The sequence below is a fragment of the Xenopus laevis genome, chromosome 1S (genome assembly GCF_017654675.1).
Source record: "Xenopus laevis strain J_2021 chromosome 1S, Xenopus_laevis_v10.1, whole genome shotgun sequence".
Lineage (NCBI taxonomy): Eukaryota > Metazoa > Chordata > Amphibia > Anura > Pipidae > Xenopus > Xenopus laevis.
In genome coordinates this window covers 123,803,644-123,826,488 of record NC_054372.1, presented here as the reverse complement: position 1 = coordinate 123,826,488, position 22,845 = coordinate 123,803,644, and the positions used below count along the sequence as shown (strand labels likewise).

Genomic DNA, 22,845 nt, shown 5'->3' with positions numbered 1-22,845 from the left:
TTAATGTAGATTTATACAGTATATCCCTGGTTTTTGTTACTATTGTCCTGAATATGAAATTGCTATGAAGGAAGCAGGAAATAACACAGTGCACTGAACAATGGAAATTATTTGATGTGTGGCCTGTTAGCTGTTATATTTCACAGTGTTAATGACTACTAAAAAACTGTCAGACTTTTGTCATTTAAATCTATGGCAGCCTGTAGTGGGCTGGTGAATTTTAAGCATTTTGCAGCACCCTGGAAAGATGCAGTGATCAAATACCCAAAATCTGCCCTATGTGTTGGTCTTGAGGACATCATGTCAATTATTTTGTACAGTTAACTGTATAAGCCCTTACTTTTTGTGTGTGTGCATAACCTTAAAATACATAGTTATTTCATGTAACACTATGGCATGAGATTCCTTTACTCAACTATTGGTGTGACTTGGCTTAAATACAGATACTTTTGTGTAACCCTTAGGATTGTACATACCAAATATTGATATTAAATCTTCAGCTGATTTAATTACATTTGTTTGCTATTTGATAACTTGGCAGTAGGTGTCACTGTATCATTGGTATAGAAAAAAGAACTGTTTTGGGGGATAGTTTTAAAGACTGACATTTCTTGCCTCTGGGGAAAGAATGATGTCCTCCAAAGGATGGATGGGGGTTGTACTTCTTATAGGGTATAATATCAGATATTGAGGGGCAAATTTAATTACCTTCGAAGTTGCGCCAGCGTTGGCTTTGCCGCACTTCGCCGTACTTTGCCAGGGCTGCGCGAATTCACGAAGATCTGAAGTTGCGCACAAGTTACTGATCGTTTGCGAAGTTGCACTAGCGATGTTACGATCAGCGGTTTGAAGTTATGCTAGCGAAGGCAAATTTGCATACGGCATGCAGTTAAAGTACAATGGACGTATATGCAGCTACACTGCACAAGGCCAGGGAACCTTAATAAATGTGTTCTAATGCCCTACACATGTGCCCACAGTATAGTTAAGGTGCCATATGTTATCAAATGTAGGGGGGGAAGGAGGGTACCCTAAAAAAAAAAATTCAATCTTTTTCAGCCTATCACCCTATAAAAAGTAAAAGACGCCAGCATTTTTTTGGGACTTTTAAACTTTTTTTGTACCATCCCTATCTACTCTATTGCACTTCGCCTGGTCTGAGGTGGCGAAGTAAAGGCTGGCGCAAGAGGTAACGTTCACAAAAATCAGCAACTTAGTGAATTAGCGTAGTTACGTCCCTTCGCCAGAGCACAACTTAGCCTGGCGTAAGGGTGCGAAGTAGCACTAGAGCAGAACCACTTCGCTAGCGAATTTACGCCAGCACCCGTTAGTAAATCTGCGAATTGGCAAAATGACGTCACACTAGCGAATTTTCACTAGCGTTAGCCACTTCACCCTTTAGTAAATTTGCCCCTGAGAGAGAGTCAATCATTAATCTGTATATGGAGTAGCCCCAGGGGAATCACCTCTTAGTTCTTAGCTAGGATTAGCCAGCTGGTGTTATAAGGGTGGGTCAGCACCCACTTAGTGCCAGTCAACATAGCTGAACAGCCTAAATCTCCAGCAGAAGGTTAGTTAGTTAGTACCCTGGTCACAAGTAGACTTCTGGCAACTCAGCATTGAGGTCTCACTGTAGAATGGGGATTCTCTGTATAGAGAAACACCCTCCTTTTCAAACAGTGTCCATCAGCAGACCTGGTTGGTTGAGACCATAGAGGATTTCTCATATCCTATCTTTGGGTAAGGCCAGACGAGGAGATTCGGGGGAAGATTTTGTCGCCACGTCTTTTGCGCTACTATCTCCCCGAACTGCCTCAGTGTCTTTTCCCCATAGGCTACAGCTCAAAATCACCTGCGCTAATGCACACGCGGCGATGCGTTTTCAATAGTCGCCCAAAGTTGCCATTTCCAATAGGACAAACATTGATGGCACACAGGACATTAAAAATGGCAGTGAAAAAGTTTACAAATCTTGCTAAAGATACTGTTACTAATTATAATAGAAATTTATAGGCATGTGAGTTCTCTTTTAAAACTTATTGCACACTCCTCATTCTGGATTCTGTGCCCCTCCACTGTGTCCGTCAAGGAAGACGTGAGCCAATCAAAAGGCATCAACCAATCATCAAAATGTTTACTAATTATATTTACACTTGTAATCTGTGTGCTTAGATAAAAACACCCCAAGGCAATAACCAGACCTGGGCTGAAATGCACCATAATGAATATCCAATAATTTAGCAGGATGGACAATACATTTTGATGTGTTTTGAGCCAACTATTGATCCATTCTCATTGATGTTGATACCAATAAATGCAACACTTTCATGCTAGTGTATCTATTGTATGACATGATGCATGAAGCTAAATAAAAAAATTATTGTGGCCTTAAAAACCAGGACAGTATGTTAACTAATTAAGTGAGCAAGCAACATTTCTAGAAGGTCAAGGGGAATTGCTGGAACAGTTGTTTAGTCTAATCTGTGCTTAGCTAAGGATAGTCTTAAATGTGACTGGATTTGAAGAACATTGATCTTGGATTACTGCAATGCCATAATGTTATCTTCTGCGAAATTCTAAGGTTTTCTACTTTTTGGCATAAACTCTATTGCCCTGCCTTAACATAGACAGAACAATAAGCACGTACACACATTCTCAATAAAATATTTAATGTTCTAGGAAAAAAGGAAAGCCGAGGAAGCTCTTAATGACCTAAAGCGCCAGCATGAGTCTGAAGTTGCTGAACTCCAAGTCACAATAAAGAAGCTAAAAAAGGTAAGATCAAAACAGCTTATTTGTTTGAATGTTCCATTCCTTCCATTGATAGAGGTGTTAAACTGTATCACTATTTAAAACAGAATGGGGGTCATTTATCAACATTGGGCAAATTTGCCCATGGGCTGTAACCCATGGCATCCAATCAGATTGCTGCATTCATTGTTCTACTTGCAGCTGGCTTTAAAAAGCTAATCACTGATTGGTTGCTATAGGTAACAGCCCATGGGCAAATGTGCCCAGTGTTGATAAATGAGCCCCAGTAACTTTGTTGGCAAATTCTGCATAAGCAGCAAATTTTCTCCTTCTGGATGATTTTGGCTGTTGCGCCCCCCCCAGTGGCTGCAGGGTCTGGTCCCCACTTATTACACAACTGCAAGGGAGGTTCTTGAAAATATGGAGACCTTGGTTGGTGACCCGCTAGCCCACCTCTAGGGTGCTTCTTTACACATAATTTATTGTTGTTTTTGAACTTCCTAGGTGGTAGTTCAATTGTTCTCCCCCTTTTCCTTATTTTTTTCTTGTCAAGTTCTGGGTGTAATGTACTTTTTTCAGCTCCTGGCTCTCATAGTTTTTGTTAGAGTGTTCAATTAAATTCTAGAGAATCCTGCCTAATGTATTAGTATTCACACCATTGTATTAGTTGTTCTATGGCTAAATTTCAGACTGGCAATTAAATACATTTTTATATCCACAAAGTGTTTTTTGATTTGACCAGGCATTGGCTTGGCTGGACATACCTCCATACTCAACCTGCAGCAACATGATTATTAGGGAACAGGATCTTAATACATTTTTATGAAAACACAGACTGATGGAAGAAATAAAATCCTACACATTGAGAATGGTGTGATCAGATGCTTGAAAATCTTCCTTGCCAAAGGAATTTAATCATTACTGCCACTGGTGTGCTAGTGTGTCAGCTACAACTTTTGATATTCTTAAATTAACCATCTTATTTATTTCTGTAGCTGGAAGAACAATCAAAGAACATAAATCTGAAGGAAGATGTGGCTGTCTTACGAAAGAGATTGCACGACTTGACGATGGTAATGCACTATGCCTCAGTTACACATATTTATACTTCTGGCAGGGACAAATCAAGGGCAGTCTTTGGGGCATAACAGTGAATGGTCAGAATCTAATAAGGGGGAGGTAGGAATTCTCTCAAAAATCCAGTTTTGGATTTTGCAAGATTTAGGAAGGAATTGTGGGACCCTGAATCCTGGTTTTCTGATCCTTTAAATACTGTGATGCTGGATAATGAATTTAAAGGGGTTGTTCACATTTAAATTAATTTTAAGTATGATGTAGAGAGTAATAATTTGAGAAAATTTGCAAGTTGTTTTCATATTTTTATATTTGTTTTTTAAATTATTTGGCTTTTATGCAGCAGCTCTCCGTGTTGCATTTTCAGCAGTCTGGATGCTAGCGTCCAATTTACCATAGCAACCATGCATTGATTTGAATAGGAGACTGGATTATAGGAGAGAGCCTGAATAAAAAAAGATGAGTAGTAAAAATTAGCAATAGCAATACATTTGTAGCCTTTCAGAGCATTTGCTTTTTAGAAGGAGTCAGTGATTCCAATTTGAAAGCTGGAAAGAACAGCAAGGCAAATAATTTAAAAATTATTAAATATAAATTAGGGATGCACCGAATTCGGCCGAAAACCCCTGAATCGTTCGTGAAAGATTCGGCCGAATACTGAACCAAATCCAAATTTGCATATGCAATTTAGGGGTGGGAAGGGAAACATTTTTTACTTCTTTGTTTTGTGACAAAAAGTCACACAATTTCCTCCCCGTTCCTAATTTGCATATGGAAATTAGGATTTGGTTTGGCCGGGCAGAAGGATTCGACCAAATCCGAATCCTGTTGAAAAAGGTTGAATCCTGGCAAAATCCCGAACTGAATCCTGTATTCGGTGCATCCCTAATATACATAATGAAGACCAGTTAAAAGGTTGTTAGGAATCAGACATTCTATAACCTACTTAAAGTTACCTCAAAGGTGAGCAACCTCTTTAACAGCTGTACTATGAGTACATTTATGTATATATGTTTGTATATATATATATATATATATATATATATATATATATATTGCTGTTATTGTTGTTTTTATGGCACACTTCTACTTGAATCTTCTGGTCTGGGATAAAGGTCTTACCAGGGATTTTACCAAATGGTTTCTTATGATCTCTCAAATAGTTGGTGTCCTAAGCTGATTTTAAGGGCTCAACCTATGCTGCATTAAGTATCCTAAAAGAGTTTATCTTTAACCACTTTAATCATAGTATCCTCCACAAATACCTCTTCAGAAAATCTAACTCTCTGGTGTATCTTGAGATAAGGGATAGCAAATGCTGTACCTGTGCCTTACTGAATTTGAATTCATTTGCTGGACCCTTAGAATAAATGATTGTCTTAAAAATTGGGGTAAAGGTTCAATATCTGAAAATGAAACTTGTAAAGGAATATTGTGACCTATTTACTACAGGTATAGGATCGGTTATCCGGAAACCCGTTATCCAGAAAGTTATGAATTACTGAAAGGCCGTCTCCCATAGACTCCATTATAATCAAATAATACAAATTTTTAAAAAAACGATTTCCTTTTTCTCTGTAATAACAAAACAGTACCTTGTTCTTGATCCAAACTAAGATATAATTAATCCTTATTAGAAGCTAAACCAGCCAATTGGGTTTATTTAATGCTTACATGATTTTCTAGTAGACTTAAGGTATGAAGTTCTAAATTATGGAAAGACCCGTTATCCGGAAAGCCCCCGGTCCCGAGCATTCTGGATAATACGTCCCATACCTGTACTATGATTTATTATTAAGATTTAGGGGCCCGTTTACTAACAAGCCAATTGCAATTGTTTCCACAATTCTCAGAAAAAAACACAAAAACCTCTCATGTAAAACTTTGCCAAGAAAGAGTTGTTAAAGTCCCATAGAAGTCAATGGGAGCTGTGCTGATCTCGTTGGGCCACTTTTAATCAATTTGGACTTTTGGAGTTTTTTTGGAGGAGTTTTTTTGCTAGAAATTTTCCAAAAAAAATTGGTATTGGTATTTTTAAGTGCATTATTCAGCCCTTTTTTTTTCATACTGTTTATATTTGGATCTCTTAATAAATTTAATGACACTTGTGGTTTTAGAGAGTGTGAGTTTTGTCCCCTAAAACCGCTAAAAATTGACCTCCACATGTCTGTTTATTTCCCCTTTATCAGACTGTAGATATTGACTTACAGTAAATAACTACATATGCACAGAATAACTACTTGACGCACAGAATATTAATACTACATGTAATTATTCATGAATAACTACTGTACATCTATTGTTCAATCCCCATAAGTTATTTTATCATGAGTGTGAAACATTGTATGCTGAGATGTCATAATACATTTTGGAATTTAAGGGCAATAGCATACCAGGAGATTAATTGTAAACCAATTACAAAACACACAGTGACAAGTGAACAGGAGCAAACTCCTGCGTGTTTATTGCATCAATGATGTAATGTTTCGGGCTGGACACTTTCATCCGACACCAGGAGATTAATCGCCAGTGATAAATCTCTGCTTTGGCGGGTGACTCATTTACCATCGGCAATAATGTGATTCGCTAGAGGTAAAACCCACATTTTGCTTCAGTTTCCCAAAGTAGCTTCAAGAGGAAACTTCTAGTGATTTTGGAAGACTGAATCAGCACATGGGTTTTACTACCAGAGATTCACATTATTGCATTGGGGATAAGCTTTTACAGGAGATTAGTTGCCTGCAGAAGCGATTGGCGATTAATCTCCTGGTGTGCCATTGTCCTGGGCGCTGGTCCTTCATTGTACCCTATTAGTGATGGGCGAATTTAATCGCCAGGCGTGAATTTGCGGTGAATTTGCCCATTTCGCCGCAGGCAAATAAATTCACAAATTTGCCATGAAATTTCACTGGCGAAAATTCGTCTGCGTCGTGATTTTGACGCCGGCTGTTTCGCGAATTGTAACCAGTGTCAAAATCACCATTGTGCGAAACAGGACAAATTCACCCATCACTATATCCTATATATATAAAGAACTGTCAAAAGAGCTAACTGTTAGAAGGCTGCTATGGATTACTGGTATGGGGCATATTTTGTTGTTAAACATAACCATTTACCAAATCAAAGTACACTTAAAGGAACACTGACACCAAAAAATGCTTCAAAGTAAATATAATGTAGTGTTGTAGTGCTGGTAAATCTGGTGTGTTTGCTTCAGAAACTCTACTATAGTTTATATAAACAAACTGCTGTGTAGCCAAGGAGGCAGCTATTCAAAGCTGAAAAAGGAGAAAAGGCACAGGATACACAGCAGATAACAGATAAGCTCTGTGGTATACAATGGGATTCCTCAGAACTTATACAGCAGCTTGTTTATATACAATATAGCAGTGATCCCCAACCAGTAGCTCGCGAGCAACATGTTGCTCTCCTAACCCTTGGATGTTGCTCTCAGTATCCTCAAAGCAGGTGCTTATTTTTAAATTCCAGGCTTGAAGGCAAGTTTTAATTGCATAAAAGCAAAGTATAGTGCCAAGTAGAGCATCTTGTAGACTGTCAGTCCACATAAGGGCTACCCAATAGCCAATCACAGCCCTTAGTTGGCACCCCAAGGGACTTTTTCCATGCTTGTGTTGCTCCTCATCTCTTTCCACATTTGAATGTGGCTCACGGGCAAAAAACGTTGGGGACCCCTGCAATATAGTTTACAAGTACTGGGCAACTGTATTGTCATTCCTTTCAAACACTTTTATTTTTTGGTGTTACTTTTCCTTTAATGCATTATAATTAGTATAAAAAAAATTAAAAAATTACATACTATAAACAATACACGTGTTTAATATACGTGGATTTATTTTTGCAAATGGTTCTAAACTTAGTTATGGCTTTTCAAGATGAAAGTTCCTTTCTCCCTACAGGAGAATCAGAAGCTGAGAAAGGATCTGCTGGAGGCTCAGACAAGTATCTCCTTTCTACAGAGTGAGTTAGATGCTATGAAAAGTGATTATGCAGATCAGACCCTGAGCTCTGAAAGGTATGTTGCAACTTTGCTCTATATAAAAATAAAGATAATAATGTGTAATAAGGTATTTGTCAATAAAATAGATACTACTGTGTTTTTGTCTTCCAGAGATATGGAAATAATCAGGGGGTACACAGATGAACGAGAAAACTTGGCAAGACAAATAGAAATATTACAGTATGTTTTTATGTTCCTTTTTATCTATGCATATTTTGGCTGTGAATTATAAAATGAGGTCTTTGTGCTCTTAATGTGTTATTTAGATAATGCTTAGGGGAATTGTGATTTTTTTCCACGAATCTCAAAAATGTTCATGGTTTTCCTGTATTTCTAAAAAGCTCTAAAAACTTGAAATTAATTAATTGAATTGAATGCCCAACTTTGCCAAGTAAAAGTTATCGAGGTGCTACTGAAGTCAGTTCGACGTCAAATTTGTGAATTTCCCACGAAATTGTTGAAACAGCGAAAAAATTTGTGAAATGGTGCCGACACCGGCGAATTTTTGCAGCCGGCAAATCGTGGGAATTTGCCGCAAATTCACACCTGGTGAATAAATTCGCCCATCACTAACAATGATGATTTCAGAGTTTGTGAGTTTAGTCAGGGTTTCGAAAACCACTACAACCACTAAAATCCAACCTTTGATAAATAAGCTCCCACGCATCCCCTTGCTTCCCTTCCCCTGTTGACACCCTTTTTTGGCCCCCATGCTTTCTGAAAGAATACCATGTGGATAATATTGAGAAACAGCTTTGTGCCACTTTTACAGTGTCTCTTATCCCCACACAATGCACATCTGCTAAAATTATGAATAAACCAATTTTTTGGTACAGAGGTACATAAAGTAGTCCTCTACCAGCTGTATAGCAGTTTTCCCATATTTTTATTAAACTCAGTAAGTTATGCCCTTAAACAATGCAAAAACTCAGTGCAGCTTGATATAGTTTAATATGGTTTTTTTTCATGGTGCAAAATTCCTTCCCAGAATTTAAGCATAATTGTCCCAAATTTAAGCATAATTGTCCCATAATGAAAGCCCATAAACAATCATACCCATAAATCAATGTAACTTGCACCTGCAAGGATCTAGGCATACATTTCCATTTCCATCAGTTATGTGAGGTTCAGCTGGCACAACATTCAATTGGTTGGGTTCAGAGGTCCTTTGTGCTGGAACACCCCACGCCATGCATCGTTTGCACCAAAGTAGAACTAACAGGTAGTAATATACCAGAGTTAACTGATCTTGCAGAAAAATCCACCACTTGCCAAAGCAAACAAAGCCAGCCCTGCATAAGGGCCTTTATATTCTCATGGCAACAGTGAACATATTTCTCCATATCTATCATATCTACTCAGCATGTGGAAACTTGTAATAAAACTAAACATGTACAATGGTGTGTTATTCAGTTTATCCTCTTTTTGATTATAGAACAGCAAATCGAAAACTGCATGACAGTAACGATGGGTTGCGAAACGCCCTGGAGAACAGCTTGATCAAGTACAATAGATCAATGGTATGTCTGACATGTAGCCCTACTCTGCTTTTCATAGAGAAATAATGATGTGCTCAAAAACGGTGGCACAACAAAGTGAAAGGAAGCGGATCTGCTGTACTGTGTGATTATCAGGGACGGCTTATCAAGAAAGAGTCTTAACCAGTTTTCATTTTTTACACACAGTTGCTTTTTTGAAGAATATTTTTTTTAAAGGGAATGTTCATTTATAGGCCAGTGTCTAAAAAAATGGGCATCTTATGCAGTTGCAATATTGTTTCTGAATCAAGACTTTTTGAGACTTTTACCAGTGGGCTCTGCTAATGTCTGTGGTTACTGGCCAACATTGAGTGACACAAGATACTGGATGGATGCAACGGCGTGTTGGTTTGGCACCTTGGCCTGGATTAAGCCTTGACTCTTGATGATCCAGAACCAAGCTCTTCATCTACAACATTTTAAAAAGGCTTGATTTAAATAAATCAGACCTGTTAAAAAAAGCAGTTAAATTGCATGAGACGTTAGCCTGAAAGCAGGGCCGGAACTATAGGTAGGTAGAATAATCACCTGCTTAGGGTGCACTGATAAGGGGGGGGGGCGCTTTGCAGGTACATATTAAGCATCTTCTGCCTACCCCTAGTTGTGACCCAACCTTCCCTATCTTTTTCCCTCTTCTTTCCTAGTCCAACTTATGAAGCATTGCACTGATATCGGTCTGGATATATTGATGAATATTACTGTAACTGAATTTAATTTAGAGGACATCAACACAAAGGCATGTTTTTTGTACCTGTGCATTCCAATGCATTTGAAAAACCTTAATAAAGATAAAAAAGAACTTATTTTTGCTAAAGCTACATGGGTGTCCTAGAGGCGATGAAGCAACTTTGTTGCCTTTTTGCCTCTGCTACCCAAAGCATGGTCTCTATTCCATCCCAATGCAATATTACCCATGATATTAGCTTCAAATCAAACTGGACCACCCTGTACCTTTACTTTATACATTAGCTTAGGATATACAGTAGTAACTTAAAAAATAGAAAAAGTTTTACGTGTTGCACTGCTTGTGTTTATGTATTTTTATGCACTTTTGGCAGCATATGTGAACACAAGTTTGATAGCTGAAAGTAAATTCTTATATTTAACTCAGATTACAAAATGTTATTTTATTAAAATTGCTACGGTTATTCTTTTTTTGCACTAATGAAATGTTGAAAATACCCAGAAGTGTAAAACAATATAGATGACTTCTAGAAGGCAAGTGAAAAAGAGGTACATGCTATACCTGATTTATATACATGCTCCTTTCTTTCAGCGTACAGTTAACACATCTCCTGGAAGCACAATTTCCCGAAACAGCCTTAACAGGTGCACGTCTCCATATGACAGGTACAGTCTGTGTTTTCTCAGCTAATTTTAAGGAGACTTGAGTTCAATTCTGTTTCAACTGAATAATATTACGGAAGATTTGCCTGTTTATAAAGCATTAAAATTTCCATGAATTCAAAGATGACTGAGATATGTTGAATCAATATTTATGAAGCACAACACAGAGTCTAGACAAAATAATGCATGCTCCTACTGCTAAGAACTACATTTGAGTATATTTTGCTTTTCCATTATATATATATATATATATATATATATATATATATATATATATATATATATATATATATATATATATATATATATATATATATATATACATACTCTCAGGGTTTATATATTATGTAAAAAAGGAGATTTTATTCAACGTTTCGGTCCTAAACCAGGACCTTCATCAGAAACAGCAAACAGAAAAGTACCACACTTAACAGGCAGTTAGGGGCAAATTCACTAAGATTCGTAGTTGCGCCAGCGTCCCCTTCACCGCACTTTGCCCGGCATATTTTCGCCAGCGCTATGCAAATTCACTAAAATCCGAAGTTGCGCTCAGGGGAATCGTAAGGTTGCAAAGTTGCACTAGCGTTAATTCGCCAAGCAAATCGAAGTTAGCGATGCTTAATTTGCATACGCACCAAATTGACGTTACAATGGAGGTATATGTAGCATCAATACACAGGAAAAACCTTCAAAACAGCAAATAAAATTTTTATTTTGCCCTACACATGTGCCCACTGTATAGTTAAGGTGCTATGAGTTAGGAAATGTAGGGGGGAAGGAGGGTAGCCCCAAAAAAAATTTCGATCTTTTTCAGCCTATCACCCATAAAAAAGAAAAAACGCCAGCGTTTTTTGGGACTTAGAAAAATTTTAAACTTTTTTTGAAGCAATCCCTATCTTCTCTATTGCACTTCGCCTGGTCTGAGGTGGCGAAGGAAGTCTGGCGTAAAAGGTAGCATTCAGAAAAATGCGCACGTCAGTGAATTTGCGTAGTTACGTCCGTTGCGCAAATTCTCCAGGCGTAAGGGTGCGAAGTAACACTAGCGAATTTACGCCAGTGTCCGTAAGTGAATCGGCGAATTAACGAAAATGTGCTACGCTTCATCCTTTAGTGAATTTGCCCCTTATAGTGCAGTACTTTTTTCTTGTTTTATACACATTTTACCTGCACCCAGGCCTGCTGTGTTTTTGTTTGGCGAGTGCTCTTCCATGTTCCATATAAATATATAGATACAGGTACAGGTATGGGACCTGTTATCCAGAATGCTCGGGACCTGGGGTTTTCTGAATAACGGATCTTTCTCTAATTTGGAACTTCATATCTTAAATCTACTAAAAACATTTAAACATTAAATAAACCCAATAGGCTGGTTTTGCCTTTAATGAGGATTGATTATATCTTAGTTAGGATTGCGTACAAGGTACTTGGATTATTTGGATAAAATGGAGTCTATAGGAGATGGCCTTTGCATAATTTGGAGGTTTCTGGATAATGGGCTTAATTTATTTCCAAAGCTTTAATAGTGTAAGTCAACGTTTCTGTCCTCCACAAAAGGATGTCTTTATAAAGGTCCTCTGTGCAGGACCGAAACGTCGATTTACACCATTAAAGTTTTGCACATAAATTATTAATTTTTTTTTTTATAGCCAATTACAAATTGTGCTACTATTTGACTCTCCTCTGAAGAGTGACAGCATGGGATCCTCAAAGCAGCTCTCAAAAGATCTGAAAACAAAGTTTGTTCAGTATCATGGTTTAGGGGAAGGCTACAGAAAGCAGAGGTTTTACACAGTCAGTGTAAGGGCTTACCCTGGTGGTCTAGCGGGGATGCCTGCAGCAGGGACGCCTGCCACGGGGATACCCGCAGCCCTAGTCCTCTCTCTTTAGCGCCGGGTTCTCTATGGCTAAGCATCAAAGGCTATAGGAGGCGTCTAGAGGCTGTTACATTTGCAAAAGGAGGCTCATCTAAGTAGTAGGGATACATCGAATCAGTGTCGGACTGAGATGTCAGGGGCCCACCAGAAAACCTTAGACCGTGGGCCCACTTTCCAAACTTTTATTCCTCCTCTCCTCTCTCAACCTCTTATTCTTCTAGTCTTTTATATCTACTTACTATACTTTTCCATTATTAAGCATTTTTTTCCCCATAAAGGAATAGTTAAGGATCATGAAATAGGCTAAATGGTTAGAAGCAAGAGGGCCCACTGACACCTGGGCCCACCGGGAGTTTTCCTGGTATCCCGGTGGGCCAGTCCGACACTGCATCGAATCCAGGATTCAGTTCTGGATTCGGCCAGGATTCAGCCTTTTTCAGCAGGATTCGACTGAATCTTTCTGCCCGGCCAAACCGAATCTGAATCCTAATTTGCATATGCGTGGAGGGAAATCGTGTGACTTTTTATCACAAAACAAGGAAATAAAAATGTTTTCCTCTTCCCATCCTAATTTGCATATGCAAATTAGGATTCGGATTCAGTTCGGTAGTCGGCTGAATCTTTCGCGAAGGATTCAGTGTTTTGAATCCAAAATAGTGGATTCGGTGCATCCCTACTAAGTATTGATGTAATATCTCTGTCGGAGTGCCCAAATTTATGCTTCTGTCTAATTTTGTTATGATGCATATTGCATATTTCCTGTTAATGCAATAAACTTTATGTCACTGCTGAAATACTTCTTTTTCCATAAGGTATGTTATATATTAAAAGGAAGTTGCTACTTTGAAAGCTCAGCCAATGATAAACAAAACTCCAAAGAATTTAAAGGGGTTCCCAAACTTTTACATATGACTGTATACGTACATGCAATTTTTACATAAGATCCAATTAAAATGAAGAAAAATTATAGTTAACTTATTATAGTTAACTTGTTATCTTTCCTATGGATAAAGCTTAAAATCCTAGGGAAGCCAGGGAAAGCATTCTGCACATCTTTGGCTTATGAGATTCATGTATACCCCTATTTGCAATGGTAGCTGGGAGCTGTTACCACTGGTGCAATCATATATGCATTATATCTTTCTTTATCAGCATGTCAAAATGTTTTGTAACCATTTATCTTTGGTTGTAAAAGCACTACTCTCTTGAGAATATTTTGACATTAAAATGATTAATAATGATGTATAGGGAAATCAATCCTCCGATTAGATCTTTTTCCAGTAACAGCCTAGTAATTATTCACAGGAACAGCTTACCAGCCTTCTTTCTCTCTTGTGCATATAAATAGTAAAGCATCTCCTCACATTAGTGACAAGTATTTGCTGATGTGTTTAATTTATCATTAAAGCAGAAAATGCTGTTTTTGACAGGTCTCCTCGCTCATCATACTTAGATGAAGACTATGATTCTTTAGCTGTGTGTGATCCCATGCAGAGAATGAACTGTGAAGTTGACAGCTTGCCTGAGAGCTGCATAGACAGTGGTTTATCCACTCTGAGAGACTCCAATGAGTATGATTCAGAAGCTGAATACCGGCCGCCAAGGATTTTCCAAAGGTCGCGGTTTCCACATGAAAGCTATGGCGGGGATGCTTCTGATACAGATGTAAGCATCACAACACATTTTCTAGTGAATAAACAACACAGACTAATTTCTCCCTGTCATAGGGGTATGTAACTGAATTCATTGTAGCTATAGGGTCTTTAGCACACTGCCTGATTGTATGCGCCTCAGGTTTATTGATGCATCAAATATTTATCATGTACTTCTTGTTCTGAAGTCATAATATACTGTATCTGTGTATAGATACATTATTACATTACTTAATAGGTAAAATTAACTTCTTATCTAGGTCCATTTAAGAATTAAGAATAAATTAATTCCAAGTGCCCCAAAAAGTGCCAACATATTTAATTGAATATTTATGTGTAGGTTGTTAACTGATGGTGTAAAGAAGAAGTACATTTACTTGTTCAGATTTCAGCATCCATCTAAATTAAAGCTTGTAAATAAAATAAAAAATAGCTACTTGAGACCTGGGCAGCTTAAATGCTACTGTTGTCCCAATCTTACCTACTGTTACCTTCCAGTTGGAATATACCCATCGACGGTGGGGACTACAGACATTTTGTAGCATGGAAATAAGCAATAAATAAAGCTTAAATAGAAGGAGGAGCATTACTAAAGGATTATAGGTTTATAGAGGAATAGTGGACCACTCTGTAATTGAATATGCAACTCACTTATTGGTTATGATGACCTCATAGGCACATATGCCCAGTCACCTTTTATCAAAGGTGTATGTCTTCATTTTATAGCCTACTATATTTTCTGTGTTGAGCTAGAATTATACTTCACTATACTGAAATAAAAAAATGTGTCTTTTGTTCATTATAGAATATATTTCCCTTCCATGCCTCTGGACCTAAGGTTTTCAGAACTTGTGGGTTAGGCAGCACTTAGCTCAATAAAAATATTCTAATGTAATCCAAATAGTCCCACTGCTTGAGTGCCTATAGAGGATAATACCACTCTGATAACCTCTGCTCTGATATTATATCACTCTCTCATAGGTTCCAGAAATCCGAGATGAAGAATCCTATGCACCCGATACAGGTGGTACTCTTGAGTGGAAGCCATCAAATCCTGTTAGCAGAAGCAGCTCAGGGGCATCAACATCCAGAAAATGTATCTCTGCATTGTCTGCAAATGTTACCATTGTAAGCTGAGGCCACTTATAGTTTTAGCAATATGTTATTTTAGTACAAATATATTAGAGTGAGTGGGGAGGGTATTTGGTAGGGATAGGAAGAAAGAAAAAAGGAGGGAGGTGAAAGCGTTATTGTAATGCTCCAGGAATGTTTTATGGTCTGATGAGCTAGACTTTCAGTTAAAGTAAAGTTTTATATTGGTCTAAATTCTTAAAGTGTAGGCATCCTGCCACCAAATATCTGTGTTACACATTTTTTGCTTGTCCGTTGACATTTCTTCAAATTGGCAAAGCTGATAATCTTATAGGATAAATAAGGCTTTTATTTCAAAATCTCCTAAAAAATTACACTAAAGAGCCCCCAGAATAATATATTTTTCTCCCTCTATTTGGTCTTATTTATTTAAAAAGGTTTACTTATTCTTTAAGAAACCGATACTCAAGGGCTCAACAAATACATGCCAGCATAATTAAATCAAGGTAAATGCCGCACTCACCGATTTCTTCAAGTGGTTTGGGTGCAGCGCCCCGAATCCGAAGCTTGGGGTTATTGTGCAGGCAAACAGAAAAAAAAGCATACACTTTTTCTACCACCCGCTTGTGATTAAAACTTGATTTTATTCGATATAGCTAAAAACAACTATTTCCTAGGACATGTTTTAATCTCAAGCAGGTGGTATAAGGAGTGCCTGTGTGCTCTAGTGCAAGAAACTCCCAGAGATGATTCTAGAGAAAGACGAGGACCCGGAAAGATATAAAAGGAGGATGATAGCTGACTACCTCATTGGCTGCATGGGTATCCTCCAAGTCAAAGCAGGGACACTGAGTGGAGTAGTTGTTAGGCATACACAGAGCAGGGGTCTGTGTTGTCATAGATCACTGTAGCAGTGAGATATAGTTAAGCCAGTGAGAAAGGGCAGATTTAGTTCCAATATGGAATATGGAGTGAGTTCAGAAAGAGCAGGGCAGAGAAAATTACTCTGGTTAAGTGGAAAGCCATAAGGAAGGTGCAACAGTTTATAACTTCCATTGGTGCAGGATTTGTCAGAGTTATTGCCTGTAGAACTGATTTGAGAATTTTCAAGTTGTTGATTTGTATAGGAACTTTGGATTCTTGGAATACTTCCTTTAACATTTGTGGGTAAACCTATCTGCCTACATGTGTGACTACATCTACAAATAGAATTCTGAATACAAGTTAGCTGTTTGGTTCCAAATCCTATAACTTCAGGAAGCCAAACAGATATTTCCTGTATTCCCCCTAGAAACAATACAGGCATGTTTATATTGTGAAGCAGATGGCCCAGTTCCATTGGCATTAAATATGTGGTTACACAATGCACTCAATTCTTTATTTGCTTTCACACACAAAATAGTAAGTTTCACATTGAATTGTATGTATTGTTCTTTTTTTTTCAGACAGAAAATGTTGACAAAGTGCATAAATATCCACATGCAGAGAAGGCATATAAGATTGTTTTGGCTGGAGATGCAGCTGTTGGAAAATCTAGCTTTCTGATGAGACTTTGTAAAAATGAGTTCAGAGGAAACACAAGTGCCACGTTAGGTATGTGGTAGCTTTGCATTTATCTGCCTGTTGCTGTCACCTATCTTGTGTCTTTCTATTCATCCTTTTATATATCTCTAGTCATAATCTATTCCTTACCTAGTGACCATTAATGAAGGGTCACATCTTGCCTCATGGCAAAAATGCCCCTGAATCTGTTCATGGTTAAACATATTATGATTATTGTCTGAAACCCAGTGCAGCCAATAATATCTTCATATTGTAAATAGGACCTTTGTCATCTACAGGACCTCGACAGGGTTGAAGGTTGAATATTTTTGTACTTTTTTGCAGCCTCTGGTATAATAAATCTCGAAAATGTTTTAGTTTTTTTCCCACTAAAAATTCTGATTGTATACTAAAAAACTCTTTTTTTACCTTTTTACCATTCAAATAACCCCCTTAAGGGGGAATGTAATAAAAGTTGCAAAGAGCAGAAGAATTCGCCCCAATAAGAATAAAAACGCGCATCTCACAATGTAATATTGTTCCTCGCAATATGTTATTGTTCTGTTATTACATTGCGAATTTTAATTGCGCACTCTTAAGAATTGCTTGAAGGTGTCGTACTCTTTTGGAGCAAACATAACGACTTTTTCAGTAAGTAGTTTCATTACATGTACTGCACAAACTATAAAATTCACAAACAGTCTTCCACTGTCGGAAGTGGTCGCTAAACAGTTTTTAGGTTCGCAAATGCTATATTAAATTCGCGCAAAGCAAAATTTGTTCACACAAAGGCATAACTTTTAGCATTGCGAATAGTTTTTCTGTTACATTCCCCCATTAGTGTCTAATGTTGGATTCATAAATCAATTATCTTATGACTTCTAAGTTGCTGGAGTCTCAGGGCATGTTGTTGCAGTTTATTTCTGTGGCAGATAATCAAGCAATAATTTGAGAGCACCAGTACCAAGTACTTACCCCTGATATGAAAGAAATCTAACCAACAATCTCATCAGCATAACAAAGCAGTTCGGTCCCTTTTGGTACCTGTGGACATTGACAGGACTGGAATCTATTTATACAGAGCGGATATCATCCAGAAAACCTTCTAGTGAGCATTTTCTGGCTGAAATCTGCTGTGTGTGGCCACTGATGGATTTCAGTCCTGTCGATGGTACCAGATATGGAGTACAGGGGGATCCGAATTGTTTTTTCTATGCCATCATAAAAACTCATTGTGAGCCATAGTGAGCCTGTCCAGCTTGATGAATAGGGTTTACAGAGCTACTGGTTCTGAAGACAAGAGCACCAGTTTCTCATACTTTACTAGCTGTTTAACGGAAACAATATACAGTGTATATTTCCATTAACTTGCCCTAATTACTTCCTGCTGTGCAGTAGGGAATTAGGGATCATAATTGCATTGTTATTCCCATTGGTAAAGTTTAATCAAAATATGCAAGTATGGTCATGTAAATGTTATGACAATATAAATGTACATTTAAAGGTTGTGTAATGTTCCATTTATTTGTACATTCTTGTACATTCTTTGGCCTATTTTGACCTGCTGAAACCAGCTATATATATATTAGAACTCTCAGAAACTAGAAGTGTGGTAGCAGCCATTATATAGATATATATCTTTTTTTTAAAAAAGGAGTGGATTTTCAAATGAAGACATTGGTTGTTGATGGAGAGCCAACAATTTTGCAGCTTTGGGACACAGCAGGCCAAGAAAGGTATTGTATATATTGTATTATTCTTGATTAGCCCAAGGATTCTATGTAGAGCTGTACAAAGAATTATTCGGTGTGTGTTTCTAGATCACTTTAACACCTCCTAGTGTTTTACTAGATACTTGCTAGGTAATGAAAAGAATGAAGCAGTAGTGTGGCTCAACCGGTTCCAAATATAATGGGGGTACGAACCATTGAATTAAAAAATATACGGCTTTATTGAAGACGCTTAAAAATAGCAAAGTAGCGGGCAGGGGAACAGCTCGACGCGTTTCGTGACGTAAGTGTCACTTCATCAGAAGCAATGCAATGAGGTAATGAAAAGGAAGGGGTTTATTTTCAGAGGTGTCTATGTATTTGCTCCTAAAATAAATAGACTAGCCAAATAAAAAAGACTGTTCTTACAGAAAGTAAGTGTTCTAGTGCTTCAGTGGTGTATGTACAAATTCTAGCCAGAATAATAGGGAATATGTGTTGTCCATAGCTGTAAGGAGCTGCTGAGTACCCCTTTAGAATGGAAAGTACAATTTTATTCTACCCTAAGAGAGAGTGTGTGTTGTATGCAGCAAGGAGAAATATCACTTCCCTCCAATGGACAGTTTAGGGATTGCAGCTAGCAACGTATTTAACATGCTCTATGGGGATTTGCACCTCTGAGTTGGCACATTCCAGTATCTGTGTCCTGTTTATACAGATAACGGGCATACCCCTGATTCCCACTTTTACTACTTCATTTTTTATAGCAGTATTTATCACCTGCTCAGTGAAAATGGGGAGGTGATACATGAAGCGGCATTTATCTGTGCCCCACATAGAAAGTGATTCCCTGTCTTACTTCCATCAAATCACCAGTAGGTATGGTGGTGGCTTAAAGGAGCAGTTCAGTGTTAAAATAAAAACTAGGTAAATAGATAGACTGTGCAAAATAAAAAATGTTCCTAATATAGTTAGTTAGGCAAAAATGTAATGTATAAAGGCTGTAGTGACTGGATGTCTAACATAATAGCCAGAACACTACTTCCTGCTTTTCAGCTCTCTAACTCTGAGTTAGTCAGAGAATTGAAGGGGGACCATATTGTACATTTCTGTTCAGTGAGTTTGCAATTGATCCTCAGCATTCAGCTCCCTTTCAAAAGCAACAGATATAACCCATATGGCCCCCGCTCAAGTCTCTGATTGGTTACTGCCTCTTGGTGTAAACCAAGAGAGCTGAAAAGCAGGAAGTAGTGTTCTGTTAAGTTACACACCCAGTCACTCCAGCCTTTATACATTACATTTTTGACTGACTATATTAGAAACATTTTTTATTTTACACAACCTATTTATTTACCTAGTTTTTATGTTTACACTGAACAATTCCTTTAAGGATTTGTGAAAAAAATTAAAATGGGCCCCTGCAACATATTCATGCAAAGCCCTTCATTTTCCACATTTGAAAGCCACATTGGCCTTAAAAGGATGGGTTGAAAAGTGAAAAAAAATCATAACTAAAATTGCTTTTTTAAGCGGCAGTCAACAAATACATACTGCACATGCTCAAGAACCTTGCAGCAGTTTAATGTAACTTGATGAGTTGCTCCAAAAACCATCCTTTCTTTCGAAATCCATTGTTAGAATAATTTGTATTCAGTTTTATCATTGGTGCCCACATTAATTTCTGAAATATGATTAAGTATTGTGTCATTCTATTTTTAGATTTAGGAGCATTGCAAAATCCTATTTTAGAAGAGCCGATGGTGTTCTGCTTCTATATGATGTAACGTGTGAGAAGAGCTTCCTGAATGTGAGGGAATGGGTAGACATGATTGAGGTAACAATGCATTTAATTCTTTCATTGTTAAAAGTGTCATCAGAAAGAAATTACATTTTGTGTTCTGAAAGCTGGGAAGAATTGTTGTGATATTACATTATTTTCTATGGGGATATGTAATGCATTGAAAGAAGGGTTTTTGTGGTAAGACATGTCAGTGGAGACTCTTCAGAATTATTCATTTCATGTAAATGAAATGAAGCAATATGTAAGCAGAATTTTATTTGGAATAGTGCTATTCCTGTCATTTCAGAGAGCTATACTACAATACCCCGCATTCTCTGATGAGCCATTCTCATTCCATGCAGCAAAAATATACTAACATAGGTGCTACATTGCACAAGTACAGTTGCCCACAGACCTTTCATGTTATCATAGATAGTAAATTAAATTGAATTGCTCATTGGTTGCTACTGTATGTGCTATTTAGCACCTATTTTTGAAAATTAGCCCTCAGGTGTGACTAAAAAAGGCCCACTTGTAAATAAACTATTAAGAAAAAATTTGCACATATGGACATTTTTGATCACAGAGGTAGGAATACCACACATAGTTTGATCTACTGTAACAGTTTCTTCAGCCTCTGTAAAGTCCTGCAGAACTAAAAACAGTTCTCCTCATTGCATACGTAAGTAACTCAAAGATTTTAATCAACAGGATGCCACTAGTGAAGCCATTCCAATCATGATGGTTGGAAATAAAGCAGATCTCAGACAGCTAATGGTGGAACAAGGGCAAATATGTGTGTCAACAAACTATGGAGAAAAGCTATCCAGGGTAAGTGTTCGTTTAGACAGGCTGCTCACATATGAAGTACTGTACAAGTACATGCAATTCAGCATCTGACTTTTCCAACAACAAACTCCTAGTCACAAACAGTTCCCATAGACAACAAACTGTCATTAGTGACACAGTCCCCTGTTGGATCCATTCCTATACAGGCTGTAGCTGTTATCAGATCTATATATCGTATATGAAGCAGCTGCCGGTAGGAAACAATGCGTGTGTAATAAGCACAAAGTGGGACTTCAGAGCAATGGCAGAACAAATTACCATGCAGCAGGCCCAGACGAGCAATCTGTGTGTTCTGGCAAATTCCAGAGGGGCTGCTGTAAGAGACCATAGACAGTCTCTATTTAGTGGGCTGGTGGGGGGACTGTTTGGGGCTCTCTGTACATGGAATACCAGGGCCTATTTTAACTCCCAGTCCAGACCTACCACCCACCTCTCCCATGAGGGGGTCAGGCCAACATTTTGATGCACACTGTGTATTACCAACTGTTGAACATGGCAATTGATTTTTTTTTGTAGGAACAACTATGTCATGAAAAAGTAACAAAATAATATATAAATAATATCAGAGTCAAGGCAATATGTATAGAACATTCTAGGGAACTTTGGTGTAATGTAATAAAAATCATAAAACACTAAATTAAGTATAAACTCTTTTGAAATGTGATATTAGTCATTACACTTACTTTCATGCAAATGTAATTTTTAAACACCTGTTGCACCAATAGCTCCCAGCACTCCCAGCAAGCCAATGTAATCATGCATGGAAAGATAACACTCAGCTCAGCCAGTTGCAATTGATAAAGAATGCATTATAATAACTGAATAACTACCCAGTTTAGTGAAGATACAGTTAGAAGCTTATTGGACACATTAAAGCAATTTATTAGATATACAGTATGTATAGCAATTTGTGCTGATGTATTTCAGTTTTTAATGAAGTGGAGCATTTCTCATTTTTTTCTTTATATAGACATACGGTGCTTTGTTCTGTGAAACCAGTGCCAAAGAAGGATCAAACATTGTTGAAGCAGTTCTTCATCTTGCTCGGTATGTACCCTGTCTCTGAAGGGACACAAAGGAGAATAAATAGTGGAAGGATACATTTCACAAAATTATATACTTCCATAATAGGTTACACACCATGTAGATCCGTGCAGATCATATTATATGCTGCTAGGGCAGTGTTAAGGTCTAGCTATCTTGTCATTGTCATAGTAGTATTAAATCCAGGAATCCTTAATAAAGTTAAATAAACTTTGTATCTGGAAAGTAGCTATGGGATGTTACTGTTACCCAGAATTACATAAGGCAATGGCACATGGGGTGAATCAGGTAATTTTGTCACCCAGCCCAAAGCCAGATGACTGTTTGGGTGTCAAAAGCTTTGGACCAAATTGATTACAATTGGGGGTCAGACAATTATTGCTTGCTGCTATGGCTTTTACAGTATATGGGACAATCTCCTGACCCACAGTTGCACCCATGGGTCCAGATGACAATTGTTTGGGCAACAAAGCGCTCTGAATCACCTATAATTATATATATTGGTGGGACCTCAAAAAAACTGTTACCGAATGGAAAATGTAAATTTAGAGTATGTAAATTGAGATTTCAATGTT

General features: G+C 37.7%; 1 protein-coding gene across 1 annotated transcript in view; it reads left to right on the top strand.

Moving 5' to 3' along the window:
* Nucleotides 1–22,845, top strand: part of MGC147600.S (RAS and EF-hand domain containing S homeolog) — a 49,353-nt gene that overhangs the window by 24,714 nt on the left and 1,794 nt on the right. The window contains exons 4-16 of the mRNA XM_018243864.2: nt 2,680–2,775; nt 3,747–3,824; nt 7,743–7,858; nt 7,955–8,023; nt 9,279–9,363; nt 10,658–10,731; nt 14,033–14,267; nt 15,236–15,382; nt 16,792–16,939; nt 18,543–18,624; nt 20,317–20,431; nt 21,089–21,208; nt 22,197–22,273. Coding sequence (XP_018099353.1) covers nt 2,680–2,775; nt 3,747–3,824; nt 7,743–7,858; nt 7,955–8,023; nt 9,279–9,363; nt 10,658–10,731; nt 14,033–14,267; nt 15,236–15,382; nt 16,792–16,939; nt 18,543–18,624; nt 20,317–20,431; nt 21,089–21,208; nt 22,197–22,273 — 1,442 coding nt within the window. The remainder of the gene's footprint in view (nt 1–2,679; nt 2,776–3,746; nt 3,825–7,742; nt 7,859–7,954; nt 8,024–9,278; nt 9,364–10,657; nt 10,732–14,032; nt 14,268–15,235; nt 15,383–16,791; nt 16,940–18,542; nt 18,625–20,316; nt 20,432–21,088; nt 21,209–22,196; nt 22,274–22,845) is intronic.